Source organism: Cucumis melo, chromosome 5 (assembly GCF_025177605.1).
Source record: "Cucumis melo cultivar AY chromosome 5, USDA_Cmelo_AY_1.0, whole genome shotgun sequence".
NCBI lineage: Eukaryota > Viridiplantae > Streptophyta > Magnoliopsida > Cucurbitales > Cucurbitaceae > Cucumis > Cucumis melo.
In genome coordinates, this window is record NC_066861.1 from 100060 (window position 1) to 119288 (window position 19229).

General features: G+C 33.8%; 2 protein-coding genes across 2 annotated transcripts; both read left to right on the top strand.

Moving 5' to 3' along the window:
* The first annotated feature begins 717 nt into the window (after positions 1 to 717).
* Positions 718 to 2927, top strand: LOC103491644 (L-ascorbate oxidase homolog). Its single transcript, XM_008451690.3, has 3 exons — positions 718 to 1080; positions 1189 to 2301; positions 2404 to 2927. The coding sequence occupies exons 1-3, from the start codon at positions 830 to 832 to the stop codon at positions 2702 to 2704; spliced, it is 1665 nt and encodes a 554-aa protein (XP_008449912.3). The 5' UTR covers positions 718 to 829; the 3' UTR covers positions 2705 to 2927.
* Positions 2928 to 6854: 3927 nt separating this feature from the next.
* On the top strand, positions 6855 to 8936 carry LOC103504343 (L-ascorbate oxidase homolog). Its single transcript, XM_051084987.1, has 3 exons — positions 6855 to 7207; positions 7297 to 8406; positions 8509 to 8936. Exons 1-3 carry the CDS (start codon positions 6957 to 6959, stop codon positions 8807 to 8809), a joined length of 1662 nt encoding a protein of 553 aa, XP_050940944.1. The 5' UTR covers positions 6855 to 6956; the 3' UTR covers positions 8810 to 8936.
* Positions 8937 to 19229: the final 10293 nt, after the last annotated feature.

Here is a 19229-nt window from a genome sequence, read left to right on the forward strand (position 1 = left end):
CTTCCTTTTGTTCTTCGTGGGATCTGTCTCCATCCCAAAAGTTTTTCGTTTTGTTCTTTGTGGGATCTGTCTCCAGCCTAGAAGTTCCTTGTGTTTTTGTTCTTCGTGGGTTCCTGATATCCTAGATTTACTGATTTGCTTAGTATGTTTTTCTAACAAACTCAAGTTTGTGATAACCTTGAGTTTGAGGGAGGGTATTGACATATTTAGAGTATTTTTGGGAAATATTATTCTTAGGAAATATTATATTATTCTTGTATATTCTTTCCTTTATTGTGTTTTAATATGGTTATATATAGGGCTGTAATCTTTGATTATAATGAATAGATATAAATGAAATATGGATATTCCATACAATTTAACACAAACAATTTCAATTAGAATGTATTAGTTTTGAAATTAGGACACTAGAATTTGGGGATAAATATGAAACAATGAGCTTTCCAATTAGTGAATTAAGATCGAGTGGTAGTTAAAAACAAAATTCGCCCACGTGTCCTTTTTACTCCACATTTTCTGGGGAGTCAACCACTAATTTATTGAAAGAACATTAAGTTTGAAGATGGGTGTTGGTATTTTTCTTTTTTCTTCAAAACGAGAGGTAAGGAAATATGCAAGGCTAGAAAATGGGAGAGGTTAGAGAGAAAAAGTAGCAACGTGAATGGTACAGAAATTGACTTTTAACGGCTTTATAAATGAGGGGGATTGGAAGGGCTAGAATCAAAGAAACACAACAATAATCAATCTTATGTTTTTAGAAATATAGTCTACTCGAGAACAAAAGCAGCGATTTGACAGAAATAAGAAAAGAAAGAAAAAGGTGGAGTTAATGATGGCTACAATGATGTTTACTGTATTGCTTTGCCTTTCGGCTGCAACAATGTCGATGGTTCGAGGTGAAGACCCATATTTCTTCTTCACATGGAACGTCACTTATGGCACCATCTCTCCCTTGGGTGTTCCCCAACAAGGCATTCTCATCAACGGCCAATTCCCCGGACCCAATATCAACTCCACATCCAACAATAACATAGTTGTTAACGTCTTCAACAACCTCAACGAACCCTTTCTTCTACATTGGTATACCAATTATGTTTATTATTTATATCTATGCATACACATTTAAAACTCTATTTAGTGGTTATCTCGATGGCATAATACAACAACAATATGGAATGGGACTTGCAGGAGCGGTATTCAACACCGGAAAAACTCATGGCAAGATGGACTACTTGGAACCAATTGCCCAATCCCACCGGGAGCAAACTTCACCTACCATTTCCAAGTTAAGGACCAAATTGGAAGTTTCTTCTACTATCCATCAATTGCCATGCACAGGGCAGCCGGAGGCTTTGGTGGCCTCCGTATCAATAGTCGTTTACTCATTCCTGTTCCCTATGCTGACCCTGAAGATGATTACACTGTCCTTATTGGTGATTGGTACACCAAGAGCCACACCACTCTTAAGCAGATCTTGGACAATGGTCATCGCTCCATTGCTAGACCTGAGGGTGTCCTAATTAATGGGAAAACTGCAAAAGGTGATGGAACCGATGAGCCACTCTTCACCATGAAGCCTGGAAAAACTTACAAGTATCGAGTTTGCAACGTGGGACTAAAGACATCTCTCAACTTTAGATTTCAAGGACACACCATGAAGTTGGTGGAGATGGAGGGGTCTCATACCGTGCAAAACGATTACCAATCACTTGATGTCCATGTTGGACAATGCTTTTCAGTGCTAGTCACAGCCAACCAAGAGCCCAAAGATTATTACATGGTTGCATCAACCAGGTTCATTAAGAATGTTATTATTGGTAAAGGAATTATTAGATACACCAATGGCAAAGGTCCTGCGTCTCCAGAAATCCCTAAGGCACCCATGGGCTGGGCTTGGTCCCTCAATCAATTTCGTACCTTCCGTTGGAACCTAACTGCTAGTGCTGCAAGGCCTAATCCTCAAGGTTCTTACCATTATGGTTCCATCAACATTACTCGAACCATCAAGCTATTCAATTCAGCTACTAAGGTGGACGGTAAGCTGCGATATGCCATCAATGGTGTCTCTCATATTGATCCTGAAACTCCACTAAAGCTTGCAGAGTACTTTGGAATCGCTGACAAGGTCTTCAAGTACGATATCATATCTGATGAAGGGCCAACAGAAGGTGCAACTGCCGTAACTATTGCTCCTAATGTTGTTAATGCAACCTTTCGCAACTTCATAGAGATCATTTTTGAGAATCATGAAAAGAGCCTCCAGTCATGGCATTTGGATGGCTACTCTTTCTTCGCTGTTGCGTAAGTATCACTTGCTTGAAACAATCAATATGTGTTGATAAGTATAAACTGTAGATCCGAAATTGATGGATGAGTAATAAATTCCTGTTCAATATTTTACAGCATTGAGCCTGGGAGATGGTCTCCAGAGAAACGATCAAACTACAATCTTCTAGATGCTGTGAGCAGGCATACAATCCAAGTATTTCCTAATTCATGGGCAGCCATTCTTCTCACATTTGACAATGCTGGAATGTGGAATTTAAGATCTGAGTTGACAGAAAATCGTTACTTGGGACAACAACTTTATATGAGTGTTCTTTCACCCGCTCGCTCCCTTAGAGATGAGTACAACATCCCAGACCACACTTTACTCTGCGGTTTGGTGAAGGGCATGCCATTACCCAAGCCCTATACCATTTGAAACTATTCCAAATGCCCCTTTTCAACTCCAGTTGTGAAAATATGCTGCACATCAAGTAATTTGGAGAGGTTAAATTTCCATGCATGAATGTTGCTAGTAATTAAAAATGTAAGATTCTCTTCTTTATAATTTTTATTTGTAGTATTGAGCCTTCTTGTTTTCTTTTTGCCTTTTTTGCTTTTCGTATAATGAATTTTGAAATAAAACACAAATTTTGCATCAATCAAGTTTTCTCTAAAGAAAATTAAAAAATGTTTGATTCAATAGTCGTATAACTAATTAATCATTTCATGTAGTTATATTATATTCTACATCCATTGATGATCAATTGTCAAATCTACTCCTATTTTTGTTTAGATTGTTGTTTTAGATCTTATTTGTGGTATGATTAATGAGACTATGTAGGTTCAATTTTTTCTCTTTACATTTATTTCTCCGATTATCATTTTGTATATTTTATATTGAAGTGTATGCTTTTTACAATTATACGTCATTGTCATTGTTTTTTATATCAACATATAACTGTTAATATAATATTCTTCAAAATTATAAGGAAAAAAGGTTCGTCAAGTGATATACTCCACTTTTCTTTCTTCCATTCTCGTGCCTAGCTAGCTAACAAACAACAAATTTTAAATTTGTAAAAAATGATAAATATAACAAAATATTTATAACATATAGTAAAATTTTATATTATATCAATGATAAATATTGACAGATACTAATATGCTTCTATTAGTCATATTGATAGACAATAATAAAATTCTATCGGTGTCTATTATTGATATAATCTAAAATTTTGTTATATGTCGTAAATATTTTAATTTATTTTACTATATTTAAAAATATCCCTATTTTAAATAAATTATGGGCTGCAAGATGCAAATAAAAACTATAATCATTTCAATTTTTGAAAATTTTGTAATTTAAAATCATAGTATAAATCCTAATGTCATGTATGGTAAAACCAAATAAACCACAATCTTGTTTGGTTATATCAATTTTGACCTTTAACATTCAATTTCATTAAAATTAAATCCTAAACTTATATAAATGTTGAAAACAATTACCTTCGATTCAATGTTTTGTTAGTTATTTCACAAATTTTAATAGAAATCAAGATAAAAATTAACCTTTGTAAATTTTAATAATCTCTAAACCCTAAATCCAAAACGTGACTTCTCTTTGCAAGGAACTTTGCCTGTTTAAGGAAAAAAAATATAGAAAAGGCATTGTCACTTTCAACTCCATTGTTGTGGTTCTCTCCGATCCATCTAGCTTGAAAGAAAATAATAGAATTTTAAAATATCATGAGATCGAAGTCCTTTGCGGAGATTTGAGAAGAGATTCAAGTGCTCTCACTAGCAACTGGACTAGCAAATCTCCTCAATTTGCAAATTATAGTACTAATTCTACTGCTTTAGATCTTCAAGCTTTTGTTTAACTTATGAACTTATTTGGGCTTATCTCTTAGCCCTATGCTTTTGTATCCTTCCTTCATGAACTTCCTTTCTCATTCAATAATAAAGTAGAAATGATGACGGCACTAAGGAAGTGTCCACCTAGTGGAGATCATATTTTAGTACACCTACTAACTCCTTTGTGTATCTTTTTGAAAAAAATTGTAGTGACAATCCCATGAGAAAAAATTATCTTACCTTTCACATTATTATTGGTAGGTGATTTTTAAAAATAAATCATGAATATTTCGACGGTATTGTTGAAAATTTTATGTTCTAAAACTCGTAGATATCAAATGTAATTTATTGACTGTCATTAATAGTGTTATTTTTATAATTTCAATAAAACTTTATTTAACCTAAATTCAATAAATTAACCTTTAAGTTGTTTGATGAGTCAGAAATGTATGTAGAGACGTAAATGATCAATATCTATAGTACAAAGACAAAGGCTATTAACTATGACATTAGAATAACATTAGGCTCGAAGCATTTAAAAATTATGACACTCAAATTTAAAAAATGAGTTTTTAAAAAAATATAACAATTAACCGACAGAATATTTACGATGTATATAACAATTTCCAAACAAAAAAAGCTCATAGGCCCATATGAAAAATACAAAATATGTCTTAGTCAACATGCGATTAATTGGCCACTCGCGCTCGTAATATATTTGGTTTTAGACGATCGATTCGTGTACGAAGATTGTTTAGATTTGGATCATTTAGATTTGATAGTTTAGATTTGGATCGTTTAGATTTGATAGTTATTTGTTATCGTAAGATATTTTTTATTCTTAGCATAATTTATTTAGACTCACATATATACTAAACGGTTAATTATTTTAGCATTATTATTAATTTTCTTCAATTAGATTGTAGTTCACTTTTGCCTAATGAGACCCAATAATAATAATATGAGGTATTTATTGTAAATATAATGATATATTATAAATGTAAATATTCATAACTTAGATAGGTTACAATTTTCATATAACTCTCGCATTCAATTCCATATATAAAATAAATCAATATATTAAGATATGAAAAATAAATTAATTATTACAGTTACAAAATAAATTAATTAGCTTTGTGTATATTGTAAATATTGTAATGATATAATTGTAATTCATTAAGAATTGAATGGATAAAATAGTCCAAAAATATATTTTTCAAAATATATTTTAAATAATAATAACATAATTTAGTAAATAACTTTATTTAGTTTTTTTCTTTATAACATACTGAATGATTTTTTACCATCGTATATAAAACAAATTTGTTGTGTATCGTGGATATGGATCTTTTCAAAAACATAACAAAACATCAAAATATTTATACTGTATAAAATAATTTCGAAAACGGAAAAAACTCACAGTCCCACCGTGTAAAACACAAAAAATGTCATGTCCACTATGCCGTCAACAACGGATATATTTGCTAAATGATCGTTTAGATTTAGCTATTGTTTGGTCTACTATGCCATCGTTTTGGTTTTGCTATTTTTTGTATATGTTCGTTTAGATTTGGTTACCCAAATTCAAAGGATGTAAAAAAAGAAGAGGATAAGAAGAAAGACGATGGAAAGAAATTGTAGGAAAAAAGAAGGAAAAGAAGAAAAACGATGGAAAGATTAAACGACGTAAATAAAGAATTAGAAAAGAAGAAAGATGATAAAAAGAAATAGCAGTAAAAATGTGAGTAAAAAAAGAAAGACGACGAAACAAATCGCGTAGTAGAAAATCAATAAAAGAAATGGCAACGAGGAGAAAAAGCAATAAAGAAATCGCGAATAAGAGATGAAAGACGACAATCTGGAATATTTAAAAAATGGCTCATGGACTTTGTCAAAGGAATCGTTAATAATTTAGTATTTTATTACATTTATAAAAATTAATCTCGTAAATATTGCAACAGCATAATTATAGTTTATTAAAAATTGAGGGGATAAAATAGTCTAAACATGTTTTTCAAACACCACGGTCTTAGTAGATAGATTAGATATATATAGATAATAGGATCTTAGATATTTCAATTTGTTTATTTAGTTTTGAGGCCGAAAAATTTATTTTTAGTTTTTGGTGTGATTTGTTGTTGTTGTGATGATCATCATCATCTTAAAATTGTACGTGATTTGTGTTTATAGAGCTTTTCTTAATAGATTTTTATTCAGTTATATATAAGAAAATCAATAAATAAAATTGCAACGTCGAATTTGTATATAATTAAAGTTGATGCCACAAAGATTATATTCAAATTCAACCACGATTAACCATTTCTAAGTTTTTTTATTAATATTTTTCTATGCCCAGAAAGTATGCCCACGTGTAAAGATTTCAAAGTACATTATACTTGGCAACTAATGATTTACACATACATGCAACTAAATCACTATTTTAAACCAATTAAAACTAATGAGAAAGAGGAAAATTAGAAGCTGGCAAAAAAAAATAAGAAAATATTCTTTGTTCGTTCGTCTCTCTCTTCCTCCACTATTTTTGAAGAGTCAACTCATTCTAAAAATTGGATGAAACATATGTTTGGACCGGGATGTTGGCATTCTTCTGAAAAACTAGAGGTAGAGGAATATGCAAGGCGCAAGAAAGAAGGAGCAGTTAGAGAAAAACTTGGAGTCAAAATGTTTGAGAAATTGTATATAAATGAAGGATTGGAAGGGTTAGCCATCAGGGAACGAACAATAACCCATTTCGGGATACATAGCCTGCTCGAGAATAAGAGCGGTGATTTGAAAAGAAAATTATTGAAAGAGAGAAAAGGGAGAGGTAGAAGATGGCTAGGTTGATGTTTACCGCACTGCTTTGCCTCTCGGCTGCAGCAATGATGGCGACGGTCCGGGGTGAAGACCCTTATTTCTTCTTCACATGGAATGTCACCTATGGCACCATCTCTCCCTTGGGCGTTCCCCAACAAGGCATTCTCATCAATGGTCAATTCCCCGGACCTAATATAAACTCCACATCCAACAATAACTTGGTCATTAACGTCTTCAATAACCTCGACGAACCTTTCCTTCTACATTGGTATATATATGGAACCGCCACTTGTATTCTCATCATATTTACTAATGTAAATCTTTCAACTTATTAATAAATTGGAATGGCACTTGCAGGAGCGGAATTCAGCACAGGAAGAACTCTTGGCAAGATGGACTACTTGGAACCAATTGCCCAATCCAACCGGGAACAAACTTCACCTACCATTTCCAAGTTAAGGACCAAATTGGAAGCTTCTTCTACTATCCATCAACTGCCATGCACAGGGCAGCCGGAGGCTTTGGTGGCCTCCGTATCAATAGTCGTTTACTCATTCCAGTTCCCTATGCTGACCCTGAAGATGATTACACTGTCCTTATTGGTGATTGGTACACCAAAAGTCACACCACACTTAAGCAATATTTGGATAGCGGTCGCTCCATTGCTAGACCCGACGGTGTCCTCATCAATGGAAAGACTGCAAAGGGTGACGGAACCGATGAGCCACTCTTCACCATGAAGCCAGGAAAGACCTACAAGTATCGAGTTTGCAATGTGGGTCTCAAGTCATCTCTCAACTTTAGATTCCAAGGACACACCATGAAGTTGGTAGAGATGGAAGGGTCTCATACCGTGCAGAACGATTACCAATCACTTGACGTCCATGTGGGGCAATGCTTTTCGGTGCTAGTCACAGCCAACCAGGAGTCGAAAGACTATTACATGGTTGCATCAACTAGGTTTATTAAGAACGTTCTTGTTGGTAAAGGCATTGTTCGATACACCGATGGAAAAGGTCCCGCATCTCCTGAAATCCCCGAGGCCCCAGTGGGTTGGGCTTGGTCCCTCAATCAATTTCGTACCTTCCGTTGGAACCTCACTGCCAGTGCTGCAAGGCCTAACCCTCAAGGCTCCTACCATTATGGTTCCATCAACATTACTCGTACCATCAAACTCGTTAATTCAGCCAGTAAGGTGGATGGTAAGTTGCGATATGCCATCAATGGTGTCTCTCATGTTGATCCTGAAACTCCATTGAAGCTTGCAGAGTACTTTGGAATAGCAGACAAGGTGTTCAAGTACGATACCATTTCCGATGAGGGGCTAGCAGAAGGCGCAACCACTGTGACAGTCGCTCCTAATGTTGTCAATGCAACCTTCCGCGATTTCATAGAAATCATTTTTGAGAACCATGAGAAGAGCCTTCAATCATGGCATTTGGATGGCTACTCATTCTTCGCTGTTGCGTAAGTATCGTGGTGGTCTTAAATAATTTATGTGCTAATAGTTTACATAATTTAATCCCAACTTAGGAATGACTGACAAATTCTTGTTCAATGTTTACACAGCATTGAGCCTGGGAGATGGTCTCCGGAAAAACGAGCCAACTACAATCTTCTTGATGCCGTGAGCAGACATACAATACAAGTGTTTCCTAAGTCGTGGGCAGCCATACTTCTTACATTTGACAATGCTGGAATGTGGAACTTGAGGTCCGAGTTGACGGAAAATCGTTACTTGGGGAGCCAACTCTACATCAGTGTTCTTTCACCAGCTCGCTCCCTCAGAGATGAGTACAACATCCCAGACAACACTTTGCTCTGTGGTTTAGTGAAAGACATGCCAATGCCCAAGCCATATACTATTTGAGACAGTAAATCCATCATTCCCCACTCCAAATGTGAAAATATGATACACCTCAAGTAATTTTGGAGAGGTTGATTTTTCATGTATATGATTGGTTGCGATTAAAAAATAAAAGAATATTTTCTGATAATTAATTATATCCTTTTTGTATATACCCTTTGCATGCATGTTTTTTTATTCGACTTTATATGATGAGTTTTTAAATAAAAATAAATGTATACTTTTATTATGGAACGTTTATAAGACATGATTCAATAATTCAGGAAGAATGCTCCTTTAAAAAGGTTTGTAATAGATAAGCTGCAAATATGTGTAACGAAGAGGGCAATCATTTGTTTGCATTTATATTACATATCCAAGTCATTTTTAACAATACTTTTGTGCTTAATCTAATACAAATATTTTTACTCTTTTATTTAGAGAAAACTGTTCTAAGCAATTATAACTGTTTCACACTGTCTCTGATAACCTACCTACACCTACGATACGCTACGACCGATAATAGATTCCGAGCATGCCATGGAGTCAGGTGCATAGTTCTAACAAGCCTGCAAACTCTTCTCAAACTTAAACTAACTAAACTTAAAACACATTATTACTTAAATATTTCACTCCTCCTTTTAGCTACATGTCACGTTACATTGTAGAGACTATCGGCAATTTTCAATCAGCTAAAATCTGGTTGAAACTCAAGAGCAACTGGTGGAAAATAATTATGCAATGTTGAACTAAAAAGCATAGTTAGTGGTGACACTTTTTAGAAAAATTGTTGGGTCTTGTGGTTGCCAATATTTGCTTAAGGTCGTTTGGCTATTTTGGGTTTGATGGTTGTCACATAAATTTGCTTCAAAGATTGTATGAGACATTTCCTTTCTTGGAGGATTGTTTCTTCCTTATTTAAGCATCTGCAAATTTTTGCCTTGAAGGATTTTTTTCCTTTTTGGTATGATTGTCAGTTCTGAATGGGTTGGTTTTCCTTTTCTGCTGCTTCTCTTTTTAAGACAGTTTCTTGCTAGGGTTACCACTTCTAAGATTGAACATCTTTGTTTTGTGAGAAATTTTTAGACGGTCGTAGAGCTAAGAAAAGGGTGTTATGTGTTCGTCTTGTTTTGCGAAGGAGTGTCTGATGAAATAATACTCACTAAGGCGTCAGGTCATGGTTTTGGGTGATTCAAAGATCTCTTCATTGCTTAAGAAGTAGATTAATTTAGCTAGGGGAGTTCAAGTTTGTCATGTGAGTGCGACTTCACAACAAGGTGTTGGGAAGATCATGATTGAGAAGAGTTCTCACTTTTAGAGTGAGCGTAAGAGATAACTTACTGACATTCATACTTAGAAGGAACCTAAGTATTCTCGTGTGGAGGTTTTACATTTTGGGGCACTTAAGTATGTTCTTAAAAGTTGAGTTATTCGTTTGTCAATGTTTAGATCTTTCATCTATAGATAAGTACAATGGTCGTAAATTGCTAAACTTCATACGCTATAAAAAATTGTGGCTCTCCCAACGCATTCAATCATCGGGATTATACACTACAAGAAATCGGAGTTTTTTCGATGCCAAAAAGATGTCGACACAAAGAACGTCGGGAATATCCATATTCCCGACACCGGACAGATGAGTCGTGAAAGCCGCGTCGGAGAAAACCCTATTCCTGATGCCATGCACAATGCGTCAGGAGTGGCGTCGGGAATAAGGCCAAATTAAATTTAAAATACACCTTATTCCCAACGCCATGCACAGTGTGTTAGAAATAGCGTCAGGAATAAGGGGTTTTCCCAACGCATTATTGCGCATCGGGAAAACCTTTTAATGAGCATCGGGAATACTCTTATTCCCGACATCATAAAAGGGATCTCCCAACGCTTTCGTGCAGCGTCGGGAAATCCCCTTTATAAACATTCCAATTTTATTTTACACTGAACTTAATACCAAAGGGAAAGAGAGAAGAGAGAAACGAAGATTCGTCGTCGTCCGTTCCGCCGCCCTCTGCCACCTTAGGTAAGTTTAAATATAAAGTTTGTTTAGTTTAAATATAAGTTTTAGGGTTTTTTTTAAGAAAATTGTTTTAGGATTTTGTTTTGGAATAGATTTTTGTTTGTTAAATGTATTTTTGTATAGAATTTGTGTAATTTGTGGTTGAATTGAAATTTGAAGGCTTTAGGTTCTATGATTTATAGTTAAATTGAAAATTGAATTGTAGGGGGTTATGGTTGAATTCAAATTTGAATGTAGGAAGGTGTTATGGTTGCATTCAAATTTGAAGGGGGTTTATGTTTTGAATTGAAAATGTAATATGTGTGTTAAGATTTGTTTTGGCTATCCTTAGCCTGTTTAAGTTGAATAGCTTATTGAATGTTTGTTTTCTATGTCCACAGTCATTATGTCATCGTCATACCCATGTAATAATTTTACGGAGACGCACGCTATGTTCTGCGATACGTATATATGTCTCCATTATTCTTAAGTTTTTGCAATGATAGTATACAGTGAACATATGGATATATGTACTAAACTTAGTTACTTTTATATCATTGTACGACTGAAGGTGTAGAATGACGCGTACGCGCCTCGTTGGGAGACTTTTTGTTATGTTTGCGTATTTTTGTATTATGAGAACTACATTTTTTGTATTAAACTTACTAATATTTTTTGAACTTATTCGTATTATTAATTTTAAAATTTTTTAATTTGTTTTTGTATTTCTTAATTTATTAATTTATATTGAATTTTTTTTAATTTAATCCAAAACGTCAAGAAAAATATTTGAGTCGTTGTGAATGTTTGGGCAAAATATTTTAGAGAAAAAAATTAGAAATTACATATTTTAAAAAACATATATAAAAAGGAATTCCCGATGCACAAAATACGTCGGGAAAAAAACGTCGGAAGAGACATTCCCAACGCCACGTCATGCATTGGCATAAGGTCCGTCGAGAGAGGAACTCCCGACGCCACTTTGGCCGACGCATGTCATGGCGTCGAGAATGCCTCTCCCGACTCATTTCTTCCCACGTTATTTCCAACGTGGTGAAAAACGTCGGCATATCCTTTCCCGATGTTTTTTCACTTTTCCCAACGTTTTTGTGCGTCGAGAGTACCTCCATCCCTTGTAGTGATATATATCAAAAAGTATCGATAAAAGATCTCCTTTTGTGATATTATTTACTTGTGATGTGGAATATGTACATTGTCTTCATGCTGTATGTTTGTCATACAATTTGATTAAAGAATTTGTTAAAGACAATTAGACTTTTGTAATATGATACGACTATTATCCACGTAGATAATAGGTCAGCATGAAATTGCATGCCTAGTAAAGCGTAATAATCATAGCAAGAACATCGATACAAGATTTCACTTTATCATATATCAAGTACATGAAGCTTGAAGATCCAATTACATATATTTTATTCATAAAGCCACTCAGAGTTGATAGTGTTTAACAATTTGAGATTTTTGCTTGGAGATTACAGAAAACATGCTTAAGCTAATCCCTAGACCCAAGACCCCAAACCCCAAACTTCAAACTCGATCTGTTAATTTTTTAAAATAAGTTTGTTCACTTTTATCTAAACGTGAATATTTAAAAATATACATATTTTTAAAAAAAAATCTATTTTTAAAAGAAAATTCAAATTTTGAAATCTATTCTTTTTCAAATTTTTGTTTACTATGTGAATTTATCAAAATCAATTATTTTTGGGTAAATGGGAAACACAAATGTTTTTTTTTTCAATTCTAACATCATTTGATTTTTGTTATTTCTTTTTAAGGCGATTTAGTTAACATAATATATATAGGTTAATTTACATATATACAACAAAACACGAAAATATTTCCGGCCCGTATAACAAAAAAAAAAAAAGTCTTTGAAGCCACCATTGTTTTTCATAAATTTCATACTTGCCCTTGTTGGTTTTGAATTTCCCAAGACTAGTATATTAAATTCTTTCGTGAATTTTTTTTATATTATTGCTTCTCCTTCTTCATATTCTCACTTTTCTTGTTCACGATTTCTCCATTTTCTCTTCCAGAATTTCTTCCTTAATCTTTGTCATCTCTTATCTTCTTTTTTTTTCTTCAGTTCTTCTTTTTTCACTACATGATTATGTCCCAAAATCTAAACAATTAGTCGTCTATCCCAGAAAAACAAAGATAGATCACTATCTATTCTAGATAAATAAGTGATAAGATCTAACAATTATTTACCAATATCTAGTATAAACAATTATTTAGATTTGATTTGGTACAAGATCGTGTACCAAAGATCATTTAGATTTGGTACAAGATCGTACAGTGAGATCATTTAGATTTGTACAAGATCATGTACGCCAAGATTGTTTAAAGATATTGGTACAGGATCGTGTCCCATTTAAACAATCAATCGTATATCCTAGATAGACAGAGATAGCTAAACCATTATCATTATTTATCATAGATCAATAAGTGATAGTTTCAAACGATCGTTTACCAAAGATATGAACAATCGTGCATCAATATCTAAAAGATCTTTTAGACTATATCATGTTGGAATTTATGTCCTAAAACTCTTAGTTTGTAATCATATTCTATAAAGTTGTTATTTAGAAATTGAAAACTATAATCTTAAATCCAATATATAAACTATGTCCCAAGGCTATTTTTTAGTAAACTTTAACTTTATGTAGAGACATAAACGTGGATTAAGTTTGAGTATATATCCTAAATAGCCTATAGTATATGAATAAAGATTGGGCGTCTTATTGAAAGAAACTATGGATACAGTCCACTTTGTAGTTAATTAGTACAAACGAGGTGATCCTGAATCATTCATGTAGAGACATAAAAGTGGGGGCTAAAGTGTTTACATAAGACTAAATTATGAAATAGTCACTTTTACGTTATATCGTAGTTTACTGTTTAATACTGACTTTCTCGATTATTGATGAACTAGGTAAGTTAATCATAATCTTTAGTTAACTATGAACTCCTATTCATACGAGATTATCCTTAGATCTGCATGAGTGAGGACAACTCATTAGAGTTGCCCAATAAAGCCTCCTATTTCAAGGGTAAGATCAGGTGGATAGCAGGAAAAATAGGGTGCAAGACAGAACGTTGGTTTTAGCTCGATCTAAAAGAGTTTAGTTAATTAATCTTGGATCGTTGGAGCCCATGATCTATAGGTCTATTAAGCTCCCCTGCTAGCTCATATGGAATAAACTTAGAACAGTATGATGGAACGAGTCAAATTAGGCTAATTAGGCCAGGAGAGAGAACTGACAAGTATATGTGATATAGTCATCGGATTTCAGATTAGATATAAAGCTTTACGTTTAAATGGGATTTAAATATTAAAAATATAAATACGGATTCATACTCAAAAGCTCGAAAATAATGGAAATAGTCAAAGTTGTAAAAAGTCAAAATGTTGACTTTTTTAATTTGAAAAGTCAAACAAGTCAAACTTTGATCGATAATATATTCAAATGTAATTTGAATCTTGAGAAAATGAATGTGATTCATGCTCGAGAGGTCAAAATTAGTCAAAACGAACAAAATTATAAAAAAAACAAAATGTTGACTTTTTAGTTTGAAAAGTCAAAGTTTGACTTTAACCAAATGACAATTTTGCCCTTTGACCAAAGTTAGTGGAAAAATCCAACATTTTGTTGGATAATCCCGCTAACTATAGTAGGCTAGGTGTTAGCACACTATGAAGACATTAAGTACACTAATGATTAGTGGGTTATGTGTTGGTGGCTCATAAGCTTGCATGCACATGCAACCTTGCATGTGAATGCTTTACAAACTGGGCTCTATAAATTAGGCTCTTGGGGCCTTTTGGAAAGGGCTGGCTTCTTTATTTGAAGAACAATTGGGCTGTTGTTTTTCCTTTATATTTTCTAAAATCAAAATAAATAAATAAATAAATAACCCTATTATATTAACCATTTTCCATCTTCTTTCTCTCTCCAGGTTTCCTTCATCCAACGGGTCTCATAACCCAATTCTGAGTCTGGAGAATAGTAGGTCAGCCCTAGTGGTGGTTCAAGCAACAGTCGGAGCTTCAAACGTAAGCTTTTTTATAAAAAAAAAAAACTAATTTTAAACTTATTTGATTAGGGTTCTTGTTAATCAATTGCATTTAGAGTAGATTACGATCTTTTTCTTGTCCTGCTTGTTTAATCTCTATCATATTATACGATCATTTAACTAAGAAAATTTTCACGACCGTGTTGCCAATTATTTACAAGTGTTTTTCTTATTTCACGCTATAGGCCTGTGGGTTTTTTCCTTTTTCAAAATTGTTCAAATAATAAAGAGCAATTATAAAAAATAAAACATCTGACAAAATATTTACACTTCATAAAAAAAAATCAAGAAATCAAGTGTAATGAATTCTATGTTTTGTTTAGGGTAAATAGTTTGTCAAATTTGCCCTTTTCAATAATCCATTTTTTGATTTAGATATTCTTTTTTTAATATAAAAATGTCTAATGTAATCTGATTTTTTAAAAAAAAAAACAAATTTAACGTGATTTGAATATTATATTTTTTTAAAAAAAATCATCCCTAAGAAATAAATTTAAATGTGATTGGATTTTTCTTACGAAATGTTATTCCTATAACCCATTTTAGATGCACTACAAGAAATCGAGCTCCCGGCTCAGAGAAAGGCATTGATAGAAAATTCATCGAGAATGACACAATATCCCGACGCACACTTTGACACGTCGGGCAAACCTCATTTTCCTGACGTCGTGATGTAGACGTCGAGAAACATGTCGGGAATAACAAGTTATCCCGAGCATACATGTCGCATCAAGAGCTGACTGTCGAAAATTAGATAACATTAATTTTGTCAAACATATATTCTCGATGCATGCTGCATGACGTCGGGGACAGTGTCGAGAGAAAAGGGATTTCCCGACGTTTTCATGTTGCATCAGGAGTTTCCCTATAAATTCGATGTTTCACATAGAATCGAAACGAACGAATAAATTAGAGAGAAGCGTCTGGCGATCGAAAAAGAGAAGCCTCGTTCCCTCACCGCCGTCGTCCTTCTCCCATTGTCTGCTACTGCACATTCTTAGTTGAGGTAAGTTTAAAATCCTTAAATTTAGTTAATTAGGTAGGTTTATTTAGATAGTTTAGGGTTTTGTTTTTTTAAATTTGTTTTAGGATTTTGATGATGAATTATTTTTGTTAAATAGTTTAGGATTAGATTTTTGTTTGTGAAATATAAATTTTGAATGTGGGTTGAATTGAAAATTTGAGCGGGGGTTGAATTGAAATTTTGAAGAGGGTGGGGGATGAATTGAAAATTTGAAATGGGAGGAGGGTTGAATTGAAATTTTGAACTGGGGGATGGGGGGTTTGAATTGAAAATTTGAGGGGTACTGGAATTTGTTTGTGTTAAAAATTTTGTAATATGTGTTAAGATTCGTTTTAGCTATCCTACAGTTATGGTAGCCTTTTTTGTTCTGTATTTGTGAAGGTTTGAAGGGGTGGTAGTAGGATAGCTTGTAAGGTAGCGTTGTTAGAAGGGTAGGTATGATGCCAAGATTGAAGTTTTTTGTGGTTAATAATTAGGTTGTGTTGGCTATCATGCAGTTATGATAGCCTCTGTATTTTGAAGTTAGTTTTAGTGAAAATTTTAAGAGATTGTATATTTAAGGGAGTAAGTTTAGGATGTGGGAGGAGAGGGATATGTTTCTAATCAAACCTATTTATGTTTTAGGGACTTAAATGATGGACAAAGGTTGGATGAAACTTAGGAATAAGTTTTTCCTTGAATATAGAGAGGGAGTGACCCAATTTTTAGAATTTGACAAGTTTCACGTTGATGCCTATGGAAGAATAAGGTGTCCAAACAAAAGATGTATGAACTTAAATTGGAACTCACTAGAAGATGTGGAACAACATCTACTTACTATTAGAATATCCCCTTGCTACACAGAATGGGTGCATCATGGAGAGTCAATAAGCTTTAAAGGTATAGAAAACTTTGAGGAAGGAACTAGTAGTAACCCTTTTGATGAAGGAACTAATAGGAGACAGTTTAATGAAGAAGATGATATGTTTGGTATGCTGATTGATTTACAAGTCCTGATTGAACAGGAAGAGGAAATGGAGCAACGTCGTTTGAAAGATGAAATGTCAAGGAATATTGGGATAGATATAGATGAAGATAGAACATCGTGTGTGAAAGATATTTTCCGTCCGCTGCCTTAAGTGGGCGAACGTTGGCAGAGAATACATTGAAGTCGTCAAGGTCGAGCTCCAGGTATTTAAGTCCACTACACATTTATGATTTCATTTGAAACATATTTAAGTTAACCAAGCTAATGTGTTATTTTTGTAATGTTAGCGGTTTTTTGTGCTTGATTTCAATGATCAAGCAATGAATAGGTTCGTTGAGCATCAGATGCTCAGCACCTTTAAATAGTTCCAAGGCAACTGTCACAGTCACTTCAAAAAGTATAGTGACTCTGAGGAGGCTCGTGCCAACCCACTAAACCTATTGGTGGGACGTGATGAGGATTGGCACTTCCTATGTGACCACAACATGACCATGCATTCCAGATGAACAATTGAATCATTTGTCATGGTTAATTATGATTTCAACTTTTAATATGTATAAGAAATAAACAATATAATTGTTTTCATGTGTGAGCAATCACGAACGAACAAGGCTGCTAGATAGAAGCAGCCTTACAATCATAGCAACAGGTCAAAGTCGTTGCTACAACGACAACACAAGCTTTCTGAGCAAAGAGGGGAATCGGTCAATCGTGTAGAGTTGTTCTAAGAAACACACGTTCGAGTCGAGACGTTCATGTCGCTAGCCGCAGATGATGCACATGTAAATTATCGAAGCAACACTTATGCCCTTATTAATTGTCCTCTTTGATAATATATTTTTGACTTACTAACTTAGTTTTAAAATTTATTGCAGAATCAAATGTTGGAACTCCAGTCTCAGTCTACCCCAGGGGGTAGTCAGCCACACTCTAAGGACGAGATATGTGATCAGGTGTTGGGTAGACGACCAGGTTACTCAAAAGGTCTTTGTTGGGGACTCAATCTGAAGCCCCGCAAGACGACGAGTGCAAGCAGTTCCTCGACGTCACGTCTGCAGTCCACAGAAAGAGAAATTCAATTACAAGCTAAGCTTGATCCAGCTTTGGAACTGATTGAAGAGAAAATAAGAAATCACCGGGCGTTAGCTTTAGAAGCGGAACAAATGCGGAAGCTGATACAAAACATAACTCGAGCATAGCAAGGACCACCACATGATCCCTAGCTTTGTGATACGTATATATGTTTCCAATATACTGAAGTTTTTAAAATGACAGTATACAATGATGATATGGATATATATGTACTAAACTTAGCCACTTTTGTATCATTGTAGGACTCGCGGTGTAGAATGACGTACGAGGCTCGTTATGAGACGTACGACTTTCTTTGCACTTTTTTGTATTATGAACATTATATTTTTTGTATTATGAATGCTATTATATTTTTTGAACTTCTTTGTATTATCAATATTAAATTTATTTGTTGAATTTGTGTTTTTATTTTGTAATTTACTAATTTATTTTGAATTTCCTTTAATTTAATCCAAAATAATTATGAATATTTCACAAAATAGAGACTTGATTGGAAAATATTTTAGGAAAAAAAATAAAAATTACATATTTAAAAAAATTACATATAAAAAGAAATTTCCGATGCAACATTCGTCAGGAATACGTTGCATACGACATGTCGGGGATAGTTTTTTCCGACGCATTAGTGACATTGGGAATTACGTATTGTCGATGCATCAAAGGCGTCGGTAAAGGAGACATCGGGAGAAGGTTATTCCCGACGCCTTGTTGGTGACAGGTCGGGAATTATTCTCCCGACGCATTACTTCCGACGACCTTCCCAACGTCGCTTTCTGCGTCGGAAATATTTTCTCAACGTTTTTACCACTTTCGCTGACATTTTTGTGCATTGAGAGTCCCCAGCTTCTTATAGTGATGGCATAGATACAATAGATATATAGATAGTTTTCCCTTCTTAAAGTTATTTAGATATTGTTATTTCTTTCTTAAAAGGATCCAAGATAATTTGAATTTTTGTTTAAAACAAATCTATCGTGATTTGAATTTTTTTTTAAAAAAAATCCCTTTAATATTAAAGAAATAAATCTAACGTGATTGTACTTTTTTTTTAAAATCTTCTCTATTTAAGTGGATGGCAAGAAAATTCTTCAAGAGAAATTAAATGTTCTATTTTATAGATTAAAAACTAAAAAAAAAAAAAAAAAAAAAAAAAAAAAAAAAAAGAGCTACAAACACATAGAGCATAAAACACATAAAATAGTAAATTTTACCTACCTCTAAATTGATTGAAGTTGACAAAAGTTCTAGTAAAACAAATTAGAGA

Coding starts and splice junctions, on each gene's coding strand:
- LOC103491644 (XM_008451690.3), top strand. CDS start 830: ATGATGGCTACAATGATGTTTACTGTATTGCTTTGCCTTTCGGCTGCA. Junction 1,081..1,188: donor GAACCCTTTCTTCTACATTG/GTATACCAATTA, acceptor TGGGACTTGCAG/GAGCGGTATTCAACACCGGA. Junction 2,302..2,403: donor TACTCTTTCTTCGCTGTTGC/GTAAGTATCACT, acceptor AATATTTTACAG/CATTGAGCCTGGGAGATGGT.
- LOC103504343 (XM_051084987.1), top strand. CDS start 6,957: ATGGCTAGGTTGATGTTTACCGCACTGCTTTGCCTCTCGGCTGCAGCA. Junction 7,208..7,296: donor GAACCTTTCCTTCTACATTG/GTATATATATGG, acceptor TGGCACTTGCAG/GAGCGGAATTCAGCACAGGA. Junction 8,407..8,508: donor TACTCATTCTTCGCTGTTGC/GTAAGTATCGTG, acceptor ATGTTTACACAG/CATTGAGCCTGGGAGATGGT.